Raw genomic sequence first — 27369 nt, forward strand, 5'->3', positions numbered from 1 at the left:
CTGGTTTTGCTCCTCGCCAGTTATTTGACACCTCTGGGTTTTTTTTTAAACTTGACCTGGCACCAGTCACGCTCCAGGAGACAGAACGTCATGCAGCACATGGACGGGCCGGGGAGGCCTTGGTTTTTTAGGAAGTGGACAACAACTCCTTGACAACTTCTGACCTTACTGTCTGTTAACACCTCGTCCTGCTTTGTGGTCGCTGGTCAGGCAGCAGTAGAGCATTTTCTGGGTTGTTCTTGTCGTAAAGACTGGTAAAAGACAAGAGAGGGCATTAGTGATGCTCATCTTGTTCGGTGGATAATTCTGTCCCGGTCCCTAGAGAGAATGAAACATGTTCCAACAATGACCTCATCTACTTCAACTCATTTTAGACCAGACAATCTAAAGCAGGGGTGTCCAAATTTTGGATTTGGGGGCCGCATTGGCGATACCAAAAAAATGTGTCCAGGGGCCAAAAGCCGACTGCATGTAAAGTAAGAATGTAAATATGCATGTGTGTGTGAGTGTGTATATATATATATATATATATATATATATATATATATATATATATATATATATATATATATATATATATATATATATATACGTATATATATCTGTGTGTGTATATATACATATACATTAGTTCGTCTGCCTCACAATACAAAGGTGCTGAGTAGTCTGGGGTTCAATCCCAGGCTCGCGATCTTTCTGTGTGGAGTTTGCATGTTCTCCCCGTGACTGTGTGGGTTCCCTCCGGGTACTCCGGCTTCCTCCCACCTCCAAAAACATGCACCTGGGGATAGGTTGATTGGCAACACTAAAATTGGCCCTAGTGTGTGAATGTGAGTGTGAATGTTGTCTGTCTATCTGTGTTGGCTCTGCGATGAGGTGGCGACTTGTCCAGGGTGTACCCCGCCTTCCGCCCGATTGTAGCTGAGATAGGCTCCAGCACCCTCCGCGACCCCGAAGGGAATAAGCGGTAGAGAATGGATGGATATATATATATATATATATATATATATATATATATATATATATATATATATATATATATATATATACAAACCCCGTTTCCATATGAGTTGGGAAATTGTGTTAGATGTAAATATAAACGGAATACAATGATTTGCAAATCATTTTCAACCCATATTCAGTTGAATATGCTACAAAGACAACATATTTGATGTTCAAACTGATAAACGTTTTTTTTTTTTTTGCAAACAATCATTAACTTTAGAATTTGATGCCAGCAACACGTGACAAAGAAGTTGGGAAAGGTGGCAATAAATACTGATAAAGTTGAGGAATGCTCATCAAACACTTATTTGGAACATCCCACAGGTGAACAGGCAAATTGGGAACAGGTGGGTGCCATGATTGGGTATAAAAGTAGATTCCATGAAATGCTCAGTCATTCACAAACAAGGATGGGGCGAGGGTCACCACTTTGTCAACAAATGCGTGAGCAAATTGTTGAACAGTTTAAGAAAAACCTTTCTCAACCAGCTATATTGCAAGGAATTTAGGGATTTCACCATCTACGGTCCGTAATATCATCAAAGGGTTCAGAGAATCTAGAGAAATCACTGCATGTAAGCAGCTAAGCCCGTGACCTTCGATCCCTCAGGCTGTACTGCATCAACAAGCGACATCAGTGTGTAAAGGATATCACCACATGGGCTCAGGAACACTTCAGAAACGCACTGTCAGTAACTACAGTTGGTCGCTACAACTGTAAGTGCAAGTTAAAACTCTCCTATGCCAGGCGAAAACCGTTAATCAACAACACCCAGAAACGCAGTCGGCTTCGCTGGGCCTGAGCTCATCTAAGATGGACTGATACAAAGTGGAAAAGTGTTCTGTGGTCTGATGAGTCCACATTTCAAATTGTTTTTGGAAACTGTGTCCTCCGGACCAAAGAGGAATTGAACCATCCGGATTGTTATAGGCGCAAAGGTGAAAAGCCAGCATCTGTGATGGTATGGGGGTGTACCAAGACATGGGTAACTTACACATCTGTGAAGGCTTCATTAATGCTGAAAGGTACATACAGGTTTTGGAGCAACATATGTTGCCATCCAAGCAACGTTACCATGGACGCCCCAGCTTATTTCAGCAAGACAATGCCAAGCCACGTGTTATATCAACGTGGCTTCATAGTAAAAGAGTGCGGGTACTAGACTGGCCTGCCTGTAGTCCAGACCTGTCTCCCATTGAAAATGTGTGGCGCATTATAAAGCCTAAAATACCACAACAGAGACCCCCGGACTGTTGAACAACTTGAGCTGTACATCAAGCAAGAATGGGAAAGAATTCCACCTGAGAAGCTTAAAAAATGTGTCTCCTCAGTTTCCAAATGTTTACTGAGTGTTGTTAAAAGGAAAGGCCATATAACACAGTGGTGAACATACCCTTTCCCAACTACTTTGGCACGTGTTGCAGCCATAAAATTCTAAGTTAATTATTATTTGCAAAAAAAAATAAAGTTTATGAGTTTGAACATCAAATATCTTGTCTTTGTAGTGCATTCGATTGAATATGGGTTGAAAAGGATTTGCAAATCATTGTATTCCATTTATATTTACATCTAACACAATTTCCCAACTCATATGGAAACGGGGTTTGTGTATGTATATATATATATATATATATATATATATATATATATATATATATATATATATATGTATATATATGGAAAACAAGCCATCCAGTTGGAGCCCTGACAAGACGCAGCATCTGCAATTTAAAAAAAAAAAAACACACAATAATTTGAAGAAACTTACTATTCAGGATGCGTAAGAACTTGGGCCTTTTATCCTCAGGCAGGTGGATCGCCACATAGTAAACGGGCACCCCTGAGAGGGCGATGCCAATGCCTATGAGCGAGTTGATGGTGTCTCCATACAGCGGGACGATGACCAAGAACAGACTGCACAGGCAGTACACGAAGGGGAAGAACAAGGTCAGCTGCGGAGAGAAGAATACATGCAGTACATTATATGTAGTATGTATACATGCAGAAGTAGTAGTAAGGAGTACTTTAACACGCGCATGCATACTGTTTGTTTCACATTCCAGCCGCACCACACGCTGACTTAGACATTTATATAAGATGTTACTTTAGCTGTACTTCATGCCCCCAGAAGAAGCGTTGATGAAGATAAACACTGAGACATTCCTACTGAGTGACGTTTACATGCATGGTGATGATACCATCTTTCTGAGAAAAGATTGCGCAACCTCTTGGCTGCTGACATATGGGCACAGTGAGTAAGTGTCGGACATGGCCCTAAAATTGTCTTTTAAAAATTGAATCTCAAAAAAATGTTAATAGATTGTTGAAAATGATGTATCGAAACATTGTTTTATGTGGTCCGCCACATTATTTAAGTGGCCCGACATGTCATTTAATGTTGTTACTCACATTATTTAAAGTCACCCACTACATTTTTTCATGTGGTTCAGATTGTTACTTACCACATTATTTATGTGGCCCATCACATTTTACGTGGCCCGCCACGATTTTATATGACCCACCACATCATTTTATATGTCCCGCCACATCATTTTATATGTCCCGCCACTTCATTGTATGTGGCCCGTCATGATTTTATATGACCCACCACATAATTTTATGTGGCCCACCACATAATTTTATGTGGCCCACCACATAATTTATGTGGCCCGCCACATCATTTTATATGTCCCGCCACATCATTTTATATGTCCCGCCACATAATTTTATGTGGCCCGCCACATCAATTTATGTGGCCCGTCACAATTTTATATGACCCACCACATCATTTTATATGTCCCGCCACATCATTTTATATGTCCCGCCACTTCATTTTATGTGGCCCGCCACGATTTTATATGACCCACCACATAATTTTATATGTCCCGCCACATCATTTTATAAGTCCCGCCACTTCATTGTATGTGGCCCGTCATGATTTTATATGACCCACCACATAATTTTATGTGGCCCACCACATAATTTACGTGGCCCGCCACATCATTTTATATGTCCCGCCACATCATTTTATATGTCCCGCCACATAATTTTACGTGGCCCGCCACGTCAATTTATGTGGCCCGTCACAATTTTATATGACCCACCACATCATTTTATATGTCCCGCCACATCATTTTATATGTCCCGCCAATTCATTGTATGTGGCCCGTCATGATTTTATATGACCCACCACATAATTTTACGTGGCCCACCACATAATTTATGTGGCCCGCCACATCATTTTATATGTCCCGCCACATAATTTTAAATGTCCCGCCACATAATTTTACGTGGCCCGCCACATCAATTTATGTGGCCCGTCACAATTTTATATGACCCACCACATCATTTTATATGTCCCGCCACATCATTTTATATGTCCCGCCACTTCATTTTATGTGGCCCGCCACGATTTTATATGACCCACCACATAATTTTATATGTCCCGCCACATCATTTTATATGTCCCGCCACTTCATTGTATGTGGCCCGTCATGATTTTATAATACCCACCACATAATTTTATGTGGCCCACCACATAATTTATGTTGCCCGCCACATCATTTTATATGTCCCGCCACATAATTTTACGTGGCCCGCCACATCAATTTATGTGGCCCGTCACAATTTTATATGACCCACCACATCATTTTATATGTCCCGCCACATCATTTTATATGTCCCGCCACTTCATTGTATGTGGCCCGTCATGATTTTATATGACCCACCACATAATTTTATGTGGCCCACCACATAATTTATGTGGCCCGCCACATCATTTTATATGTCCCGCCACATAATTTTACGTGGCCCGCCACGTCAATTTATATGGCCCGTCACAATTTTATATGACCCACCACATCATTTTATATGTCCCGCCACTTCATTTTACCTGGCCCGCCACGATTTTATATGACCCACCACATAATTTTATATGTCCCGCCACATCATTTTATATGTCCCGCCACTTCATTGTATGTGGCCCGTCATGATTTTATATGACCCACCACATAATTTTAAGTGGCCCACCACATAATTTATGTGGCCCGCCACATCATTTTATATGTCCCGCCACATCATTTTATATGTCCCGCCACATCATTTTACGTGGCCCGCCACATCAATTTATGTGGCCCGTCACAATTTTATATGACCCACCACATCATTTTATATGTCCCGCCACATCATTTTATATGTCCCGCCACTTCATTTTATGTGGCCCGCCACGATTTTATATGACCCACCACATAATTTTATGTTGCTCGCCATGGTTTTAAGTGGCCCGCCTCATTATTGTATGTGGCCCGCCACGTTATTTTATATATGTCCCGCCACATCATTTTATGTGGCCCACCACATTATTTGTATGTTGCCCACCACATTATTTTATGTGGTCCGTCACATCATTTTATGTGTCCACCAGATTATTTTACGTGACCCGCCACTTCATTTTACGTGGCCCACCACATTATTTTATGTAGCCTGCCACAATGTGTTATATGTCACGCCACATTAATTTATGTTCCCCGACATGTCATTTAGTGTTTTTTGTCACATTATTTAATGTCGCCCGCCACATTATTTTATGAGGCCTAGGTTGTTTTCTTATGTGGTCCGCCACATAATTTTATGTGGCCCAACACATTATTTTATGTTGCCTACCACATTATTTTATGTGGTCCGTCACATCATTTTATGTGTCCCACCACATTATCTTATGTGGCCCGGCACATAATTTTATGTGGCCCACCACATTATTTTATGTAGCTTGCCACAATGTGTTATATGTCCCGCCACAATAATTTATGGTCCCCGACATGTCATTTAATGTTTTTTGTCACATTATTTAATGTCGCCCGCCACATTATTTTATGAGGCCTAGGTTGTTTTCTTATGTGGCCCACCACGTTATTTAATGTGGTCCGCCACATCATTTTATGTGTTCCGCCATATCATTTTGTGTGGCCCACCACATTATTTTATGTAGACTGCCACAATGTGTTATATGTCCCGCCACATTTATGGTCCCCGACATGTCATTTAATGTTTTTTGTCACATTATTTAATGTCGCCCGCCACATTATTTTATGAGGCCTAGGTTGTTTTCTTATGTGGCCCACCACGTTATTTAATGTGGTCCGCCACATCATTTTATGTGTTCCGCCATATCATTTTGTGGGGCCCACCACATTATTTTATGTAGACTGCCACAATGTGTTATATGTCCCGCCACATTTATGGTCCCCGACATGTCATTCAATGTTTTTTGTCACATTATTTAATGTCGCTCGCCACATTATTTTATGAGGCCTAGGTTGTTTTCTTATGTGGTCCGCTGCATCATTTTATGTGGCCCACCACATTATTTTATGTTGCCCACCACATTATTTTATGTGGTCCGTCACATCATTTTATGTGTCCCACCACATTATTTTATGTGACCCGCCACATCATTTTATGTGGCCCACCACATTATTTTATGTAGCCTGCCACAATGTGTTATATGTCCCGCCACATTAATTTATGGTCCCCGACATGTCATTTAATGTTTTTTGTCACATTATTTTATGAGGCCTAGGTTGTTTTCTTATGTGGTCCGCCACATTTTTTTATGTGGCCCACGTTGTTATTTTATGTGGTCTGCCACATTATTTTATGTGACCCGCCACATCATTTTATGTGGCCCACCACATTATTTTATGTAGCCTGCCACAATGTGTTATATGTCCCGCCACATTAATTTATGGTCCCCGACATGTCATTTAATGTTTTTTGTCACATTATTTTATGAGGCCTAGGTTGTTTTCTTATGTGGTCCGCCACATTTTTTTATGTGGCCCACGTTGTTATTTTATGTGGTCTGCCACATTATTTTATGGTTGCCCGCCAGGTCATTTTATGTGTACCATCACGTTTTTTCAGCTGGCCCGCAACACATTATTTTACCTGGCTCAAATTGTTATTTGATGTGGCCTGCCACATAATTTCATTGGCCTGCCACATCATTTTATGTGGCCGCCATGTTATTTTATGGTGTCCGCCACAATATTTTATTGGTCTGCCTTGTTGTTTTCTGTGGCCCGCCACATAATTTTTTATGGTCTGCAACATAATTTTTTGTGGCCCACCACGTTATTTAACCTCGCCCGTAACATAATTTAAAGTGGTCCGCCACACTATTTTATGTGGCCCACATTGTTATTTGAAGTGTTTCGCCACTTATTTCATTGGCCCGCCATGTTGTTTTATGTGGTCTGACCCATTATTTTGTGTAGCCCGCCACATCATTTGAAATGGTCTGCCAGATTATTTTACATGGCCCACCGCGTAATTTTACATGGCCCGTCATGTTATGTTATGTGGTCTGCAACATTATTTATGTGGCCAGCCAAATTATTTTACTGTGTCCCGCCAGCTCATTTTTATGTTGTCCGCCACGTTATTTCATTGGCCCACCGCTTCATTTTATGTGGTCTGCCAAATTATTTTATGTGGTTTGATACATTATTTTGCATGGCCCGGCATATTATTTTATCTGGCCCGCCAGGTGATTTTATGTGGTCAACTACATTACTTCATGTGGCCAGTAACATTATTTTACAGTATGGTGGCCAGTCTGGGCATTTCTTGTGTGGTCTGCCACATTATTTCAACTGGCCCACCACATCATTTTACATCTATATTAAGTGGCCCACGTGGTCATTTTATGCGTTCCGCAATATTATTTAATGTAGCGCGCCACATAATTTAATGCTGTCTGACACATTATTTTATGTGGCCCACCATGTCATTTTATGTGGTCTGTCACATTAATTTATGTCGCTTGCCTCTTCATTTAATGTGTTCCCCCACTTTATTTTACATAGCCCGCCTGGTCATTTTATGGACTCCGCAACATTATTTCACTTGGACCGCCACTTCATTTTATGTGGTCAGACACATTATTTAATGTTGTTTGCTACATCATTTAATGTGGCCCGCCATATCATTTTATCTGGCCCGTGAAAGGGTGGAGGTAATACAGTACCTTCTGGTGAAATGTATTTGTTCTTTTCATTTTTACATAAAAATGTAATGCAATTAAATGTTTTACACTTCATGCAACAAGATGTAACAAACTATTTTCTGGTTAACAAAAATAAATACTTAAATATGTTTGTCACTTTGACTCACGGTTTCAAAGCAAGTTATCCATCAATCTGCTGGTAAAACATACAAATCAAAAACAGTTGCCTATGCAAATTATTAATATATGTTTATATTCATTTTTCATTCATTAATTTTTATTCACTGTTACACGTGGCCATGTGAAAGCAGCAATAATTTCAAGTGACACTTAATAAAAACGTGTTTTTGTACTGAAGTACAAAACCCAAAACCAGTTTTGTTGGCACGTTGTGTAAACTGTAAATAAAAACAGAATACAATGATTTGCAGATCCTTTTCAACTTATATTCAAATGAATAGACTGCAAAGACAAGATATTTATTGTTCGAACTGAGATACTTAATTTTTTGGGGCAAATAATCGTTAACTTAGAATTTAATGGCAGCAACACATTGCAAACAAGTTGGCACAGGGGCATCTTTACCACTGTGTTACATGGCCTTTCCTTTTAACAACACTCAGTAAATGTTTGAGAACTGAGGAGACCTATTTTTTAAGCTTTTCAGGTGGAATTATTTCCCATTCTTGCTTGATGTACAGCTTAAGTTGCTCAACAGTCTCTCCATTGCGGTATTTTAGGCTTCATATGCGCCACACATTTTTAATGGGAGACAGGTCTGGACTACAGGCAAGCCAGTCTAGTACCCGCACTCTTTTACTATGAAGCCACGCTGTTGTAACATGTGGCTTGGCATTGTCTTGCTGAAATAAGCAGGGGCGTCCATGATAACGTTGCTTGGATGGCAACATATGTTGCTCCAAAACCTGTATGTACCTTTCAGCATTAATGGTGTCTTCACAGATTTGTAAATTACCCATGCCCCATACCATCACAGATGCTGGCTTTTCAACTTTGCGCCTAGAACAATCCGGATGGTTCTGTCCTTCTTAGACGTCCACAGTTTCCAAAAAACAATTTGAAATGTGGACTCGTCAGACCACAGGACACTTTTCCACTTTGCATCAGTCCATCTTAGAACTCGGGCACAGCGTTTCTGGGTGTTAAATGGCTTTCACTTTGCATTGTAGAGTTTTAACTTGCACTTACAGATGTAACGAGAAACTGTAGTTACTAACAGTGGTTTTCTGAAGTGTTCCTGAGCCCATGTGGTGATATCCTTTACACACCGATGTCACTTTTTGATGCAGTACCGCCCGAGGGATCGAAGGTCCGTAATATAATCGCTTACGTGCAGTGATTTCTCCAGATTCTCTGAACGCTTTGATGATATTACGGACCGTAGATGGTGAAATCCCTAAATTCCTTGCAATAGCTCGTTGAGAAATGTTGTGCTTGAACTGTTTGACGATTTGCTCACGCATTTGTTCACAAAGTGGTGACCCTCGCCCCATCCTTGTTTGTGAATGACTGAGCATTTCATGGAAGCTGCTTTTATACCCAATCCTGGCACACACCTGTTCCCAATTAGCCTGTTCACCTGTGGGCTGTTCCAAATAAGTGTTTGATGAGCATTCCTCAACTTTCTCAGTCTTTTTTGCCACTTGTGCCAGCTTATTTGAAACATGTTGCAGGCATCGAATTCCAAATGAGCTAATATTTGCAAAAAAATAACAACGTTTTCCAGTTAGAACATTAAGAATCTTGTCTTTGCAGTCTATTCAATTGAATATAGGTTGAAAGGGATGCAAATCATTGTATTCCGTTTTTATTTACCATTTACACAACGTGACAACTTCACTGCTTTTGGGTTTTGTATAATAATGCCGTTTGTAAGTTCATTTTTTGTCCGTATTCTACAGACACGGTCATGCAAGCGTGTTTTTTTTTTGTGTGAGTGCAGTTATTCTAATTGTTATTGTTGGCAGGATTCAAACACAACACCTTGACAGGTCTGGGTCTGTCTGGCTGGGTGAAGCGCAGGTAGATGAGGCCGGCCACAGACAGGCCCACATAGAGCCAGTAGCTGAAGCTGAAATAGTTGATGAGCAGGAACACATCCTCCACGCACAGAAAGATGAGGCCCATTAAACCCTGCAAAAGGAGCGACCAAAATTGTGATTGGCGTATTTTTCAAAAGATCAACTCAATGTTCTCACGTTGAACAGGAGTGCAGGGATGGGCGTGCAGCGCTCCAGGTGGATCAGACTCAGGGTGTCAGGGAGGTGACCCTCTCGAGCACCCACGAAGAACAACCTGCAAAGAAAGAACTTTGTAAAAAGATGCTTTCTCACACTTTTATTGTGGCGGGGGGGCTATGTGATTGAGACTCGCCGTGAAGCAGCAATGATGGAAGCGTTGAGTCCTCCATAGCACGACATGGCCACTGATACCGGGATGATCCATTTGAAAGGTCCCAGAACTGAATCCCCGAAAGTCTGTAACGGATCACATCTTGCACACTTAGGACCTGACTTACTGAAGGTTTGCCTGTTTTAAAACACGTGTAAGCTTGATAGCCCTGATCCACTCAGCTCATGGGCAGAGGATTGCATCTCTTAAATGCAGAAGTGCACTGCAAAAACTGAATGAAATACCTCAAATAAGAGTGATATTTGCTTATTTCCCGTCTGATAAGATAATTCTTCTCACGAAGCAGATTTTCTGCTAGAGTGTTTTACTTGTTTTAAGGGTTTTGGTCCTAAATGATGTCAGTAAGATATTACAGCTTGTTGCTGAGATTTGATGACCTATATTGAGTAAAACATGCTTGAAACTAGAATATCAACTGTTGCAAAGCTGTGTCATCAACACTCACAAGTATAAAACTGCTTTTTCAAAGTAATCATTTCTTATTTCAAGCATGAAATAAATAAAAAAATCATGACTTTGACACAATTTTGTCTCATAATTAAAACAGATGACAGCCAAATGGACTTTGCTGTTATATTTTCAATGAAATAATAGAAAATAGGTACTCATATAGTAGTACAGTTGGCACAGTACAGTAAACTGACAGTTAATATTTAAGCATTTCACATGTGACATTTCTAACAATTTTGAACAGAAATAGTTCATGCACATTTCGATAAATTATTCCAAATTACAATAAAAAATGTTTTTGCCGGGGGCCGGACTAAAATAAATAAATAAAATATATATATATATATATATATATACAGTGGGGCAAAAAAGTATTTAGTCAGCCACTGATTGTGTAAGTTCTCCAACATAAAATGATGACAGAGGTCTGTAATTTTCATCATAGGTACACTTCAACTGTGAGAGACAGAATGTGGGAAAAAAATCCAGGAATTCACATTGTAGGAATTTTAAAGAATTTATTTGTAAATTATGGTGGAAAATAAGTATTTGGTCACTTCAAACAAGGAAGATCTCTGGCTCTCACAGACCTGAAACTTCTTCTTTAAGAAGCTCTTCTGTCCTCCACTTGTTACCTGTATTAATGGCACCTGTTTGAACTCGCTATCTGTATAAAAGACACCTGTCCACAGCCTCAAACAGTCAAACTCCAAACTCCACTATGGCCAAGACCAAAGAGCTGTCGAAGGACACCAGGAAAATAATTGTAGACCTGCACCAGACTGTGAAGAGTGAATCTACAATAGGCAAGCAGCTTGGTGTGAAAAAATCAACTGTGGGAGCAATTATCAGAAAATGGAAGACATACAAGACCACTGATAATCTCCCTCGATCTGGGGCTCCACGCAAGATCTCATCCCGTGGGGTCAAAATGATCATGAGAACGGTGAGCAAAAATCCCAGAACCACACGGGGGGACCTGGTGAATGACCTGCAGAGAGCTGGGACCAAAGTAACAAAGGTTACCATCAGTAACGCACTACGCCGACAGGGAATCAAATCCTGTAGTGCCAGACGTGTCCCCCTGCTTAAGCCAGTGCATGTCCAGGCCCGTCTGAAGTTTGCCAGAGAGCACATGGATGATACAGCAGAGGATTGGGAGAATGTCATGTGGTCAGATGAAACCAAAATAGAACTTTTTGGTATAAACTCAACTCGTCGTGTTTGGAGGAAGAAGAATACTGAGTTGCATCCCAAGAACACCATACCTACTGTGAAGCATGGGGGTGGAAACATCATGCTTTGGGGCTGTTTTTCTGCTAAGGGGACAGGCCGACTGATTCATGTTAAGGAAAGAATGAATGGGGCCATGTATCGTGAGATTTTGAGCCAAAACCTCCTTCCATCAGTGAGAGCTTTGAAGATGAAACGTGGCTGGGTCTTCCAGCATGACAATGATCCCAAACACACCGCCTGGGCAACGAAGGAGTGGCTCCGTAAGAAGCATTTGAAAGTCCTGGAGTGGCCTAGCCAGTCTCCATACCTCAACCCCATACAAAATCTGTGGAATGAGTTGAAAGTCTGTGTTGCTCGGCGACAGCCCCAAAACATCACTGCTCTCGAGAAGAGGAATGGACCAAAATACCAGCTACTGTGTGTGCAAACCTGGTAAAGACCTATAGTAATCGTTTGACCTCTGTTATTGCCAACAAAGGTTATATTACAAAGTATTGAGTTGAATTTTTGTTATTGACTAAATACTTATTTTCCACCATAATTTACAAATAAATTCTTTAAAATTCCTACAATGTGAATTCCTGGATTTTTTTTCACATTCTGTCTCTCATAGTTGAAGTGTACCTATGATGAAAATTACAGACCTCTGTCATCATTTTAAGTGGGAGAACTTGCACAATTGGTGGCTGACTAAATACTTATTTGCCCCACTGTATATATATATATATATATATATATATATATATATATATATATATATATATATATACATATACATATATTCCTTGCTCACTAATTGATGGCGCGATGATGTCATGTTATTGATGGGAAAATGCATTTTTAGACGATATGATTTGCCTGAGCGTTGCCTTTTTGCCTTTCCATTAAGAAAAATAAACTAGTTTTTTAGTGAAAGTTTGCTGGTTTCAAGAAATGTAATGCCGAGCGCACATCATTATGTCAAGATAATGGCACTAGCATTTACTTCATTTAAGAATATTTTTCAACATATTGAGAAAAAAGGTCTCATATTTGTTTTCTCTACCAAGAAAAGTGCACTTGTTATTAGTGAGAATATACTTATTTTAAGGTATTTTTGGGTTCATTGAGGTTAGCTAAATTTACTTGTTTTGGAAAGTTTTGACCAGCCAAATTTTCTTGTTCTATTGGTAGATAATTTTGCTTAGTTCAAGTAAAATACCCCTCATTTTTGTAATTTTTTTCCTTTCATTTTTTTTTGCAGTGTGGTTAGACGACCCAAAAATTGTACTCAAGTAAGAGTACCGTTACTTTAGAACAGGGGTCGACAACCCAAAATGTTGAAAGAGCCATACTGGACCAAAAATAAAAGGTAAAAAAAATCTATCTGGAGCCGCAAAAAATGTAAAGCCTTATATAAGTGTTATAATGAAGGCAACACATGAAGTAAGTGTCTACATTAGTTGTATTAGCCGACTATCAACATGACTTTGAAAGTCGTATATAAGTGTTATAATGAAGGCAACACATGATGTAAGTGTCTCTATTAGTTATATTAGCCTACTTTCAAAATGACTTTACCAGTCTTATATAAGTGTTATAATGAAGGCAACACATGAAGTAAGTGTCTACATTAGTTATATTAGCCGACTATCAACATGACTTTGAAAGTCGTATATAAGTGTTATAATGAAGGCAACACATGATGTAAGTGTCTCTATTAGTTATATTAGCCTACTTTCAAAATGACTTTACCAGTCTTATATAAGTGTTATAATGAAGGCAACACATGAAGTAAGTGTCTATATTAGTTATATTAGCCTACTATCAACATGACTTTGAAAGTCGTATATAAGTGTTATAATGAAGGCAACACATGATGTAAGTGTCTCTATTAGTTATATTAGCCTACTTTCAAAATGACTTTACCAGTCTTATATAAGTGTTATAATGAAGGCAACACATAAAGTAAGTGTCTATATTAGTTATATTAGTCTACTATCAACATGACTTTAAAATTAATGTTGTCTGTCTATCTGTGTTGGCCCTGTGATGAGGTGACCCCAGAAGGGATGGATGAATGTTTTGTGTGCACTAAATTCATCTAATTTGTCAAATAATTAGGTTTACTCTATTTTTGCAGCTACATGTGAAGTTGTAGTTTGTCTGCTCTTATCTCTAATGTGACTGTTGGCCATATGCAGTGTGCTTCTCGTACACTAGGGGGCGGTTGTGGTCATTTCAGCTTGTTTAACCTTGTGAGATGTAAACACGGTAGAAGAAGATACATGCTGTTATGCTAGCGTTAGTAAATTTAAAGTAGGGTTGTCTCGATACCAAAAATGTATTTCGATACTTTTCTAAATAAAGGGGACCACAAACAATAGCATTATTGACTTTATTTTAACAAAAAATCTTAGGGTACATTAAACATATGTTTCTTATTGCAATTGAAGAACAATTTTGTCCTTAAATAAAATAGTGAACATACTAGACAACTTGTCTTTTAGTAGTAAGTAAACAAACAAAAGCTCATAATTAGTCTGCTGACATATGCAGTAACATATTGTGTCATTTATCTACCTATTATTTTGTCAACATTATAAAAGACAAGCTGTAAACAAATATTATCAATCTACTAGTTCATTTACTGTTAATATCTGGTTACTTTCTGTTTTAACATGTTCTATATACACTTCTGTTAAAATGTAATAATCATTTATTCTTCTGTTGTTGGATATTTTACATTAGTTTTGGATGATACCACAAATTGAGGTATTAATCTGATACCAGGTAGTTACAGGATCATGCATTGGTCATATTCAAAGTCCTCATGTGTCCAGGGTCGTATTTCCTGAGTTTATGAATATAATATAAATAAAAAAAATAAAAAAGATTTTGTGACGATAAAAAATATTGATGTAATCATAGTAGTACTCTACCAAGTACTCTTGTACTTGGTATCATTACAGTGGATGTCAGGTGTAGATACAACCATGGCGTTTGTTTACATTGTGACGCCGATGAGCTATTGTATCCTCCTACAATGTGCTTCATTTGTACTAGTTTTGTTTTATTTATTTTTATTTATTTTTTATTTACTTTTCCTATTTATTGACCCGCTTTCAGCTTATTTAAGATATGGTTCTAATTATCTTGCCCTTATATATACATACAGTACAGGCCAAACGTTTGGAAACACCTTCTCATTTCAATGTGTTTTCTTTATTTTCATGACTATTTACATTGTAGATTGTCACTGAAGGCATCAAAACTATGAATGAACACATGTGGAGTTATGTACTTAACAAAAAAAAGGTGAAATAACTGACAAAAATGTTTTATATTCTAGTTTCTTCAAAATAGCTTCCCTTTTTTCTGATTACTGTTTTGCACACTCTTGGCATTCTCTCGATGAGCTTCAAGAGGTAGTCACCTGAAATGGGTTTTCACTTCACAGGTGTCATAGTTTTGATGCCTTCAGTGACAATCTACAATGTAAATAGTCATGAAAATAAAGAAAACACATTGAAATTAGAAGGTGTGTCCAAACTTTTGACCTGTATTTTTTATTTCATTTATTATTATTTGCATTACTATTTAATTTATTGTTTTAGCATATTGTTAGTATCCTAATTTTTCAAGTTAAATGTGTTGTTCATCAATGTATATTTTTTATGTTTGCAGTATACAGACAGCTGGGCCACGGTTTAAGCTAACGAGTGATGTGGGGAAGAATTTTTTGTCGTTTTTTGCGTGTTTTCTAGTGTGTGTTTGTGAGACTTATACTTCTTCTTAGGTTTAGTCGATGTCGACCTTGGATGATATCATGCACCAGTCTTCTCCACTCTGCTCTTTCCACCACTCTATCTCCTCGCTAAGCTAATGTCATTCCTGTTGTTTTTGTCATTCCTTCCATCCACCTTTTCCTTTGTCTTCCTTTTCGACATTTCCCCTCACATTTTCCAAGCATGATGTCTTTACCTAAGTTGTTGTTTCTTCTCATGATATGGCCAAAGTAATCTAGCTGTTGTTTATTGATCCTGTCTAATTTTTAAGATTCTGCGCCAACACCATAACTCAAAGGCAAGCATTTTTTGTGAGTCTTGTTTTTTCAGTGTCCAACTTTCACATCCATAAGTTGCTATTGGGAATATTAAAGTCTCGTTTTGATCTTGGTGCTGAGAACAATGTGGTTGCTCTTCAGCATATTTTTTGGTTTAATTAGTGATTCTTTGGTCATTGTTAATCTTCTTTTGATTTCCTTTGAACACCTACAATCTTTATCAGAACTCTCTGATGCGAGACTTATATTACTACTTAAACCACCGCTACCAGAGATCCTGTGCCAGAACGTAGTCTTCTCTACCGTAAGCCCATAACCCAGTTTTATGCTCTCTCTCTCTCTCTCTCTCTCTCTCTCTGCGTTTTCCCCTCCATGTTTCATTGTTCTTCCTTGTCGTCCTCCCCAGCAATCTGCCTTCGTCCCCGCGTGATCGAGCTATGCGCCTCGACTTCCCTTTTGGACTTTGGACTGCCACCCTCAATCCTCGACCCCTCGCATGGACACGGACTCTGACGCCTCTCTCTCGCCCTGGATCATCTGCCTGCCCCACGGACTGCCTTCCTGCCTTGTTCCTTCTCCTTGTTTCAACATTTGGTAAAACTACAGCTAATCACACACATACCGTATTTTTCGGAGTATAAGTCGCTCCGGAGTATAAGTCGCACCTGCCGAAAATGCATAATAAAGAAGGAAAAAAACACATGTAAGTCGCACTGGAGTATAAGTCGCATTTTTTGGGGAAATTTATTTGATAAAACCCAACACCAAGAATAGACATTTGAAAGGCAATTTAAAATAAATAAAGAATAGTGGAAAAACAGGCTGAATAAGTGTACATTATATGACACATAAATAACCAACTGAGAACGTGCCTGGTATGTTAACGTAACATATTATGGTAAGAGTCATTCAAATAACTATAACATATAGAACATGCTATACGTTTACCAAACAATCTGTCACTCCTAATCACTAAATCCCATGAAATCTTATACGTCTAGTCCAGGGGTGCTCACACTTTTTCTGCAGGCGAGCTACTTTTCAATTGATCAAGTCGTGGGGATCTACCTCCATCCATCCATCCATTTTCTACCACTTATTCCCTTCGGGGTTGCGGGGGGCGCTGGAGCCTATCTCAGCTACAATCGGGCGGAAGGCAGGGTACCTCATTCATCTATATAATTTATATTTACTTATTTATGAAATATATGTTTTTGTTAACAAGTTAAAGGTGTTTAATGATAATGCAAGCATGTTGAACACATATAATTAATATTGTTAATAAATTAAAGGTGTTTAATGATAATACAAGTATGTTTAATACATATAGTTAATATTGTTAACAAGTTAAAGGTGTTTAAAGTTAATACAAGCATGTTTAACACATATAGTTAATATTGTTAACAAGTTAAAGGTGTTTAATGATAATACAAGCATGTTTAACACATATAGTTAATATTGTTAATAAGTTAAAAGTGTTTAAAGATAATACAAGCATGTTTAACACATATAGATTCCTTTCTTTCATGAAGACAATAATATAAGTTGGTGTATTACCTGATTCTGATGACTTGCATTGATAGCAATCAGACATTTTCGAATGGAGGAGAAAAAAAGTCCTCATTTATGTCCAATACCACATGAAAGTGGTTGGTTTTTGGCATCTTATTTGTCCTGCTTCCGTACTCCTTTGTACACACTTTACAAGAAATACATTGTCGGCAAACTCCGTAGCTTGCTAGCTTGTGCACACCAGCTTTCTGAGACTCTTATTTTGTTAGCGTAGGCAGGATGAAGCAGAGCTTTGATTGTGCAACTGTGCAGTCGGTCTTTGGAGTTTTGACGACAGGCACGGCGCCAGAGTCTGTTGAAATAAAGTGTTTCTCGCATTCCTGTCGGTAATTTTAATGAGCTGGCGGCAGCCAGCGTCATCTCAGAAGACCCTCGGGTGCCGTGAATGTCAATCAAGTGACGAAAGTGACGTCATAGTGAAGATTTATGATCGCTCATTTTTAGAACTATTTTTTTAATGCCTGGCTGGTGATCGACTGACACACCCTCCACGATCGACCGATAGCTCGCGATCGACGTAATGAGCACCCCTGGTCTAGTCTCTTATGTGAATGAGCTAAATACTATTATTTGATATTTTACGGTAATGTGTTAATAATTTCACACATAAGTCGCTCCTGAGTACAAGTCGCACCCCCAGCCAAACTATGAAAAAAACTGTGACTTATAGTCTGAAAAATACGATAGCCTCACACACACACCTTGGATCGAGTCACACTCCATTTCCCCCTGTTTAATTTATAGTATTATTGTTGATTATTATATATATTATAATATATAATACAATTCATAGAGCTATACCGCCCCCTTGTGTCTGTGCCATCAACTCCCTCCTGCATACAGTACATAACACATAAATGATCTCTTTGCTATGAGCTCTGACAGGCCACTGCAACCAGGGAGTCAATTCCCCCCTTAAACGAAACTAAGTATACAATCAGCTTAAACAACTGAATGCTAAAATTGTCTTTCTCAACCCAACTTTACCTTTCCACCTTCTCATACATAAATCTGTTCCATTTTCAATGTCGACAGTTATATCGGATCCAAACGGCACATAGGTCACTGTCATGGGAAGCATTGGTTGCAACAATTTGACTGTAGCTAATATTCATTGTCCGAACTGGGACAACGAAGAATTTTTTCGAAAAGTTTTTTCCCCGTCTGAACTTAAACTCTACCCATCTTGTCCTTGGAGGTGATTTTCATGGCTGCCTCGACCCTCCCTTAGACTGCTCTTCTAATAGAAATACCCACCCTTCAAAATCACCCCGAGTCATCCAGACCTTTATGGAGCAGTATGGCATTTCAGATCCTTGGCGCTTACCCTAACCCTAATGCCAAGCAGTTTTCCTTTTTCCTCTCATGTACATTTAAAGTACCAACAATTGTCACACACATAACTAGGTGTGGCAAAATTATTCTCTGCATTTGACCCATCACCCTTGATCACCCCCTGGGAGGTGAGGGGAGCAGTGAGCAGAAGCGGTGGCCGCGCCCGGGAATCATTTTTGGTGATTTAACCCCCAATTCCAACCCTTGATGCTGAGTGCCAAGCACGGAGGTAATGGGTCCCATTTTTATAGTCTTTATGACATGGTACTTTCTCTTGAATAGACTTATTTCTTATTGACAATAGACTAGGTTTGTCTCGATACCAATATTTTGGTACCGATACCAAAATGTTTTCGATACTTTTCGATACTTTTCTAAATAAAGGGGACCACAAAAAATGGCATTATCATACTTGCCAACCCCGGATTTTCCGGGAGACTCCCGAAATTCAGCGCCTCTCCCGAAAACCTCCCGGGGCAAATTTTCTCCCGAAAATCTCCCGAAATTCAGGCGGACCTGAGTGACGTGTCGACAGCCTGTTTTCACGTCCGCTTTCCCACAATATAAACAGCGTGCCTGCCCAATCACGTTATAACTGTAGAAAGATCGAGGGCGAGTTCTTGGTTTCTTATGTGGGTTTATTGTTAGGCAGTTTCATTAACGTCCTCCCAGCGCGGCAACAACACACAGCAACAGCAGTCACGTTTTCGTCTACCGTAAAGCAGTTGGTCTGCCGTAAACAGCAATGTTGTGACACTCTTAAACAGGACAATACTGCCATCTACTGTACATGCATATGTGACAATAACATCTAGGGCTTTTAGAGAGTGCAGTGCACAACTGCGCACACAACAAGGAGACGAAGCAGAATGCATCATCAGAGAGGGTGTTCAGCATGGTTAGAAAAATAGTGACAGAGAATAGAACAAGGATGGACAATTCAACCCTTAACTCAACAATGAGTAGATGAGTGTTATGTGTGTAAATAAATGAACACTGAAATTCAAGTATTTCTCTTATATATATATATATGGTAAAATAAATATATATATATATATATATATATATATATATATATATATATATATATATATATATATATATATATATATATATATATATATATATATATATATATAGCTAGAATTCACTGAAAGTCAAGTATTTCCTATATATATATATATATATATATATATATATATATATATATATATATATATATATATATATATATGTATGTGTGGGGAAAAAATCACAAGACTATTTCATCTCTACAGGCCTGTTTCATGAGGGGGGGTACCCTCAATCATCAGGAGATTTTAATGGGAGCATTCGCATACCATGGTTTATATAGGGCACAGAGTGGGTGGGTACAGGCTGGCCTAGGGGCGTGGTGATTGGCTCATGTGTTACCTAGGAGGTGTTTCCGTCTATGGCGGCATGTTGTTACAATTTCGCTGCGCTTGTTGAGGGATGACAGGTCTGGACGGTAAATAATAAACAGTTTCTCTTTCAAGCATAGGTTGCATCTTTTATTACCACTATTGTAAGGTGTGCTGGATGCAAGAATTTGCCATGTTATTGAATATTCAACATTATTGTCTTTGAGGTCCCAAATGTGTTTGCTGAGTTCTGTGGTATTTCGCAGGTTTTTGTTCCTGAAAGAAGCCTTGTGATTGTTCCATCTGGTTTTGAATTTTCCCTCGGTTAATCCTACATATGTGTCGGATGTGTTAATGTCCTTGCGTATTACCTTAGATTGGTAGACAACTGATGTTTGTAAGCACCCCCTGTTGAGAGGGCAATCAGGTTTCTTTCGACAGTTACATCCTTTGTTCGTTTTGGAGTCGCTCTGTCTGGGGGCCGACGGCTCATTTGCAATTGTTTTGTTGTGGTTTATATATATATATATATATATATATATATATATATATATATATATATATATATATATATATATATATATATATATATATATATATATATATATATATAAAAGAAATACGTGACTTGGTGAATTCTAGCTGTAAATATACTCCTCCCCTCTTAACCACGCCCCCAACCACGCCCCCCGACCACGCCCACTCCCCCCACCCCCCACTTCCCGAAATTGGAGGTCTCAAGGTTGGCAAGTATAGGCATTATTTTCTTTATTTTAACAAAATTCTTAAAGTACATTAAACATATGTTTCTTATTGCAAGTTTGTCCTTATATAAAATAGTGAACATACTATATAACTTGTCTTTTAGTAGTAAGTGAACAAACAAAGGTTCCTAATTTAGCTGCTGACGTATGCAGTAACATATTGCGCCATTTCTCATTCTATTATTTTGTCAAAATTATGAAAGACAAGCTGTAAAAATTGATTATTAATCTTCTTGTTCATTTACTGTTAGTTTCTGCTTATTTTCTGTTTCAACATGTTCTATCTACACTTCTGTTAAAATGTAATAATCACTTATTCTACTGTTGTTTGGATACTTTACATTAGGTTTGGATGATACCACAAATTTAGGTATCGAGCCGATACCAAGTAGTTACAGGATCATACATTGGTCATAATTAGGGATGTCCGATAATGGCTTTTTGCCGATATCCGATATTCCTATATTGTCCAACTCTTTAATTACCGATACCGATATCAACCGATACCGATATCAACCGATATATACAGTCGTGGAATTAACACATTTTTATGCCTAATTTGGACAACCAGGTATGGTGAAGATAAGGTACATTTAAAAAAAAAATAAAAAATAAGATAAATAAATTAAAAACATTTTCTTGAATAAAAAAGAAAGTAAAACAATATAAAAACAGTTACATAGAAACTAGTAATTAATGAAAATTAGTCAAATTAACTGTTAAAGGTTAGTACTATTAGTGGACCAGCAGCACGCACAATCATGTGTGCTTACGGACTGTATCCCTTGCAGACTGTATTGATATATATTGACATATAATGTAGGAACCAGAATATTAATAACAGAAAGAAACAACCCTTTTGTGTGAATGAGTGTAAATGGGGGAAGGAGGTTTTTTGGGTTGGTGCACTAATTGTAAGTGTATCTTGTTTTTTTTATGTTGACTTAATTAAAAAAAACGGAAAAAAACCCCAAAAAACCCGATATTGATAATAAAAAAAACGATACAGATAATTTCCGATATTACATTTTAACGCATTTACATTGACATCTCTAACATTGACATCTCTAGTCATAATTTAAGTTTTCGTGTGTCCAGGCACATATTTCCTGAGTTAATGAATATAAAATGAATATTAAAAAAAAATTATCAATATAAGTGAAGTGAAGTGAATTACATTTATATAGCGCTTTTCTCAAGTGACTCAAAGCGCTTTACATTGTGAAACCCAATATCTAAGTTACATTTAAACCCGTGTGGGTGGCACTGGGAGCAGGTGGGTAAAGTGTCTTGCCCAAGGACACAAAGCAGTGACTTGGATGGCGGAAGCGGGGAATCGAACCTGCAACCCTGAAGTCGCTGGCACAGCCGCTCTACCAACCGAGCTATACCACCCCAATATATAAGATATAATCATAGTTGTATCGACTAGATACGCTCTTTTACTTAGTATCATTACAGTGGATGTCAGGTGTAGATCCACCCATGGCGTTTGTTTACATTGAGACACCAGTGAGCTATTGTATCCTCCTACGGTGTGTAGTGAAGCATGTTTAGCTATTCCTCGTCTCGCAGAGATGATACTTGTAAGAAACTCACTTTATGTATGGCCATGGAGGCGAGGATTAGTGATTTAGAAGTAGCTAAAACACTGCCGACTGCGGATGGTCATTATAGCCGCTAACTCGCTAGCCACGTCTTTCAGTGTTATAGCTTCACCTTTACCGTTAGTTTTAAGGCCAAAATGCGTCCATTCTCCATTTTCTGTCTAAACACTTTGTCTGATAGGGTTATACGCAGAGGTGGGTAGAGTAGCCAGAAATTGTACTCAAGTAAGAGTACTGTTACTTTAGAGATTTATTACTCAAGTAAAAGTAAGGAGTAGTCACCCAAATATTTACTTGAGTAAAAGTAAAAAGTATGTTGTGAAAAAACTACTCAAGTACTGAGTAACTGATGTGTAACATACACACACATATCATATATATATATATATATATATATATATATATATATATATATATATATATATATATATATATATATACACACACACACACACACACACATATTTATATATTTACACACATATATATATATACACATATATATATATACATACATACATTGATATATACAGTATATAATTTATATTTATTTATTTTGCCGTTTTTGTTTACATGTTAAAGGTGTTTTAATGAATATACATGCATGTTTAACACATATAGATTCCTTTCTTTCATGAAGACAAGAATATAAGTTGGTGTATTACCTGATTCTGATGACTTGCATTGATTGAAATCAGACAGTAGTGCTGATAAAAAAGGTTCCTCCTTTCTGTCTAATACCACATGAAAGTGGTTGGTTTTTGGCATCTTATTTGTCCAGCTTCCATATTCGTTTTCATACATCCATCCATCCATTTTCTACCGCTTATTCCCTTTGGGGTCGCGGGGGGGGGGGGGGGGCGCTGAAGCCTATCTCAGCTACAATCGGGCGGAAGGCGGGGTACACCCTGGACAAGTCGCCACCTCATCGCAGGGCCGTTTTCATACACTTTACAAGAAATACATTGGCGGCAAACTCCGTAGCTTGCAAGCTTGTTTGCGCTGGCTTTCGGAGACTCTTATTTTGAAAGCGCAGGCGCGATGGAGCGGCACTTTTATTGTGAAGACAGGAACTGTGCAGTCAGTCTTTAGGCTTTTGACGGGATGCACGGTTGAAATAAAAAAGGGTCTTTTTTCCTTCACACTTTTGATTGATTGATTGAAACTTGTATTAGTAGATTGCATAGTACAGTACATATTCCGTACAATTGACCACTAAATGGTAACACCCCAATAAGTTTTTCAACTTGTTTAAGTCAGGTCATGTGACCGCCTGGCTCTGTTTGATTGGTCCAACGTCACCAGTGATTGCATCTGATTGGTGGAACGGAGTGAACGTCACCAGTGACTGTATTTGTTGAAACACAGGCACTACGAAGGTCTGTCTGACAGACCAAAACAAACAAAGCGTGCATTAACAGATCGATAAAAATTAGTAGCGAGTAGCGAGCTGAATGTAGATAAAAGTAGCGGAGTAAAAGTAGCGTTTCTTCTCTATAAATATACTCAAGTAAAAGTAAAAGTATGTTGCATTAAAACTACTCTTAGAAGTACAATTTATCCCAAAGGTTACTCAAGTAGATGTAACGGAGTAAATGTAGCGCGTTACTACCCACCTCTGGTTATACGGTATAGTACCGTGATACTAATGAATCATATTCGGTACTGTACCGCTTCTAAAACGTTCCCCCATGCCCCCGCTTCCCCGTCATCATCACGTCATGACATTGCTAGTTTACGAGCAGAGGAGCATGTTCGGCAGCGCACGCACACAGAGTACTTACAAGCAGACACTGTGTATACAGAAAAGGGAGAACGGACGCATTTTGGCTTAAAAACTAACGATAAAGGTGAAGTTATAACACTGAAACGCCCTCAGGAAGAGGTGCTTTAAGACATGGCTAGCTAATTAGCGGCTGAAGTCCACCCGCAGTTGGTAGTGTTTTAGCTACTTCTAAATCACTAATCCTCGCCTCCATGGCGACAAACAAAGTACGTTTCTTACAAGTATCATCCCTGCAGGACGAGGAATAGCTAAACATGCTTTACTACACACCATAGCTCACAGGCGTCACGGCTAATGACGTCATTCCTGAATGTAAACAATTGCCACCTAACATCCACTGTAATGATCCCAAGTACAGGAGCGTATCTAGTCGATACTACCATGATTACATCGATATTTTTTAGCATCACAAAATCTATTTTTTTTTTTTTTTTAATGTATGTTATTGTGGAGGGGGGCGTGGCCTGCGGACCTGCAGCAAAGCGGGGTGTGCCAGGACCGGCTTCGAGATCAGCGACAGGTGTGTAGATGGCCCACTTGGGCCTGTTTATCTAATCACCTGTCGCTCTGTTAAAAGGCAGCAGCCGGTAGGAGAGAGTGGTTGGAACTGGAGCGAGAGCGACACAGACACGAACCCAGAGAGACAGACATTGTGCTAAAAAGCAAAAGAATGGAAAACCCTGAAAATAAACCCATATAACATCCTGAAACCCGAGATCTCATGTCGATGCTTGGTGGTCTGGAGGACCCACGGGAGAGCAACCTCCACAGTTAAACGCAGGAAATATGTCCCTGGACACATGAGGACTTTGACTATGACCAATGTATGATGATCCTGTAACTACTTGGTATCGGATTTGATACCTAAATTTATGGTATCATCCAAAACTAATGCAACAGAAGAATAAGTGATTATTACGTTTTAACAGAAGTGTAGATAGAACATGTTAGAAGAGGAAATAAGCAGATATTAACAGTAAATAAACAAGTAGATTAATATTCCATTTTCTATCACTTAATAATGTTGAGAAAATAATAGAATGATAAATGACACAATATGTTACTGCATATGTCAGCAACTAAATTAGGAGCCTTTGTTTGATTACTAAATACAAGTTATCTTGTATGTTCACTATTTTATTTAAGGACAAAATTTGCAATAAGAAACATATGTTTCATTTACCCTAACATTTTTTGTTAAAATAAAGCCAATAATGCCTTTTTTTGTGTTCCCCTTTATTTAGAAAAGTACCGAAAAGTACCGAAAATTATCGAAATATATTTTGGTGCCGGTATCGGTAACAAAATATTGGTATCGGGACAACAGTAGTGTCTGCTTGTAAGTACTCTGTGATTGTGTGCTGCCAAACGGTCTTGTAAAAAAAAAAAATATGGAGAACTGGTACTTTTCAAATAAAGTATAGTACCGTTTTTGATTTATTAGTACCGCGATACTATACTAGTACCGGTATACCGTACAACCCTTCAATAGACTAATAGCTTCTGTCTGCTCTTGCTCTTACACTGTAAAAACTGAAATCTAAGTAAGATTAAATATCTCAAATAAGGGTGATATTTGCTTATTTTTTGTCTGATAAGATCATTCTTCTCACTAAGCAGATGTTTGTCATGTCTGTGTAATCATGTTTTGTTTAGTCATGTTTTGTTTTGTTTAGTTATTGGACTCTTTAGTTTCTGGCTTTTCACTCCCTTGTCTTGTTTCCATAGTTACCCATTAGTTTCACCTGTTCCATGTTTGGACTCATTGTGCACTCTTGTTTGTCACCATAGCAACCATTAGTTTCCACCTGTCATGTCACGCACCTGTTTCACGTTGTGAGTCACGCACCTGTTTTCACTAATCATGTCACTAGTATTTAAGTTCATTGTTTTCAGTTTGTCGTCTGGCGACATCCGGATTCATACCCCTGTCACAATCTGTTTACCTCTGCGCACTTCATGCCACGTCCAAGTACGTTTTTGTTTATTAATGCCACAGTTAGTGTTTTTGTTTCATTGTTCATAGTTTCTGCCTTTGTGCAAGTTTTGTGTTTATAGCCAAGTTTTGTACCTCCACTGTGAGCGCCTTTTGTTTGTTTGTTTTTTTTGAGTGTTAAAATAAATCATGTATTCCCCTTCACGCCACATCTGGTCCAAATCTTTTGCACCTCGGGAGAACAAACCACGCCACAGTCCCAGTCGTGACAATTTTATGTTAGTGTTTTACTTGTTTTAAGGGTTTTGCTCCCAAATTATCTCTCGCAGTTAAGAAATATATTCTTAACTGCTTCCTTTCCATTAAGAAAAATAAACTAGTTTTTAGTATTAGTTTGCTGGTTTCCAGAAATGTTATGCCGAGCGCATATGATGTCAAGATAATGGCACTTGCATTTACTTAATTAAAGAATATTTCTCAACATATTGAGAAAAAAGGACTCTTTTTTTTTTTTTTCTATCAAGAAAAGTGCACTTGTTATTAGTGATATTATACTTATTGTCAGGCTTGCCCCTGACAGTTTGGTTGTGTTTTAGTTTTTCCTCTGTGTGTGTGTAGTATTTCCTGTCAGCGCTCTGGTTTTGGTTCTGTTTCCTGTTTGTCTCCCTGAGTGCTGTGTCCACTCAGCTGTGGCTGATTGGCACCTGGCCACACCTGGTGCCAATCAGCCAGCTGCTATTTATACCTGCCCTACCCTCCAGTCACTGCTGGATTATTGTCGTTGTCGATGTCTCTACTACCAGTCATAATA

General features: G+C 38.5%; 1 protein-coding gene across 1 annotated transcript in view; it reads right to left on the reverse strand.

Annotated features, from left to right (window-relative positions):
* LOC133579328 (uncharacterized) overlaps positions 1-27369 on the reverse strand; it is a 134940-nt gene that overhangs the window by 163 nt on the left and 107408 nt on the right. The window contains exons 16-20 of the mRNA XM_061933900.1: positions 10407-10510; positions 10232-10328; positions 10017-10166; positions 2775-2958; positions 1-251 (exon numbers count right to left, since the gene is read on the reverse strand). The exon at positions 1-251 is cut by the window's left edge and continues 163 nt beyond it. Coding sequence (XP_061789884.1) covers positions 166-251; positions 2775-2958; positions 10017-10166; positions 10232-10328; positions 10407-10510 — 621 coding nt within the window. The 3' untranslated portion in view covers positions 1-165. The remainder of the gene's footprint in view (positions 252-2774; positions 2959-10016; positions 10167-10231; positions 10329-10406; positions 10511-27369) is intronic.

Source organism: Nerophis lumbriciformis, linkage group LG03, assembly GCF_033978685.3.
Source record: "Nerophis lumbriciformis linkage group LG03, RoL_Nlum_v2.1, whole genome shotgun sequence".
Classification (NCBI taxonomy): domain Eukaryota; kingdom Metazoa; phylum Chordata; class Actinopteri; order Syngnathiformes; family Syngnathidae; genus Nerophis; species Nerophis lumbriciformis.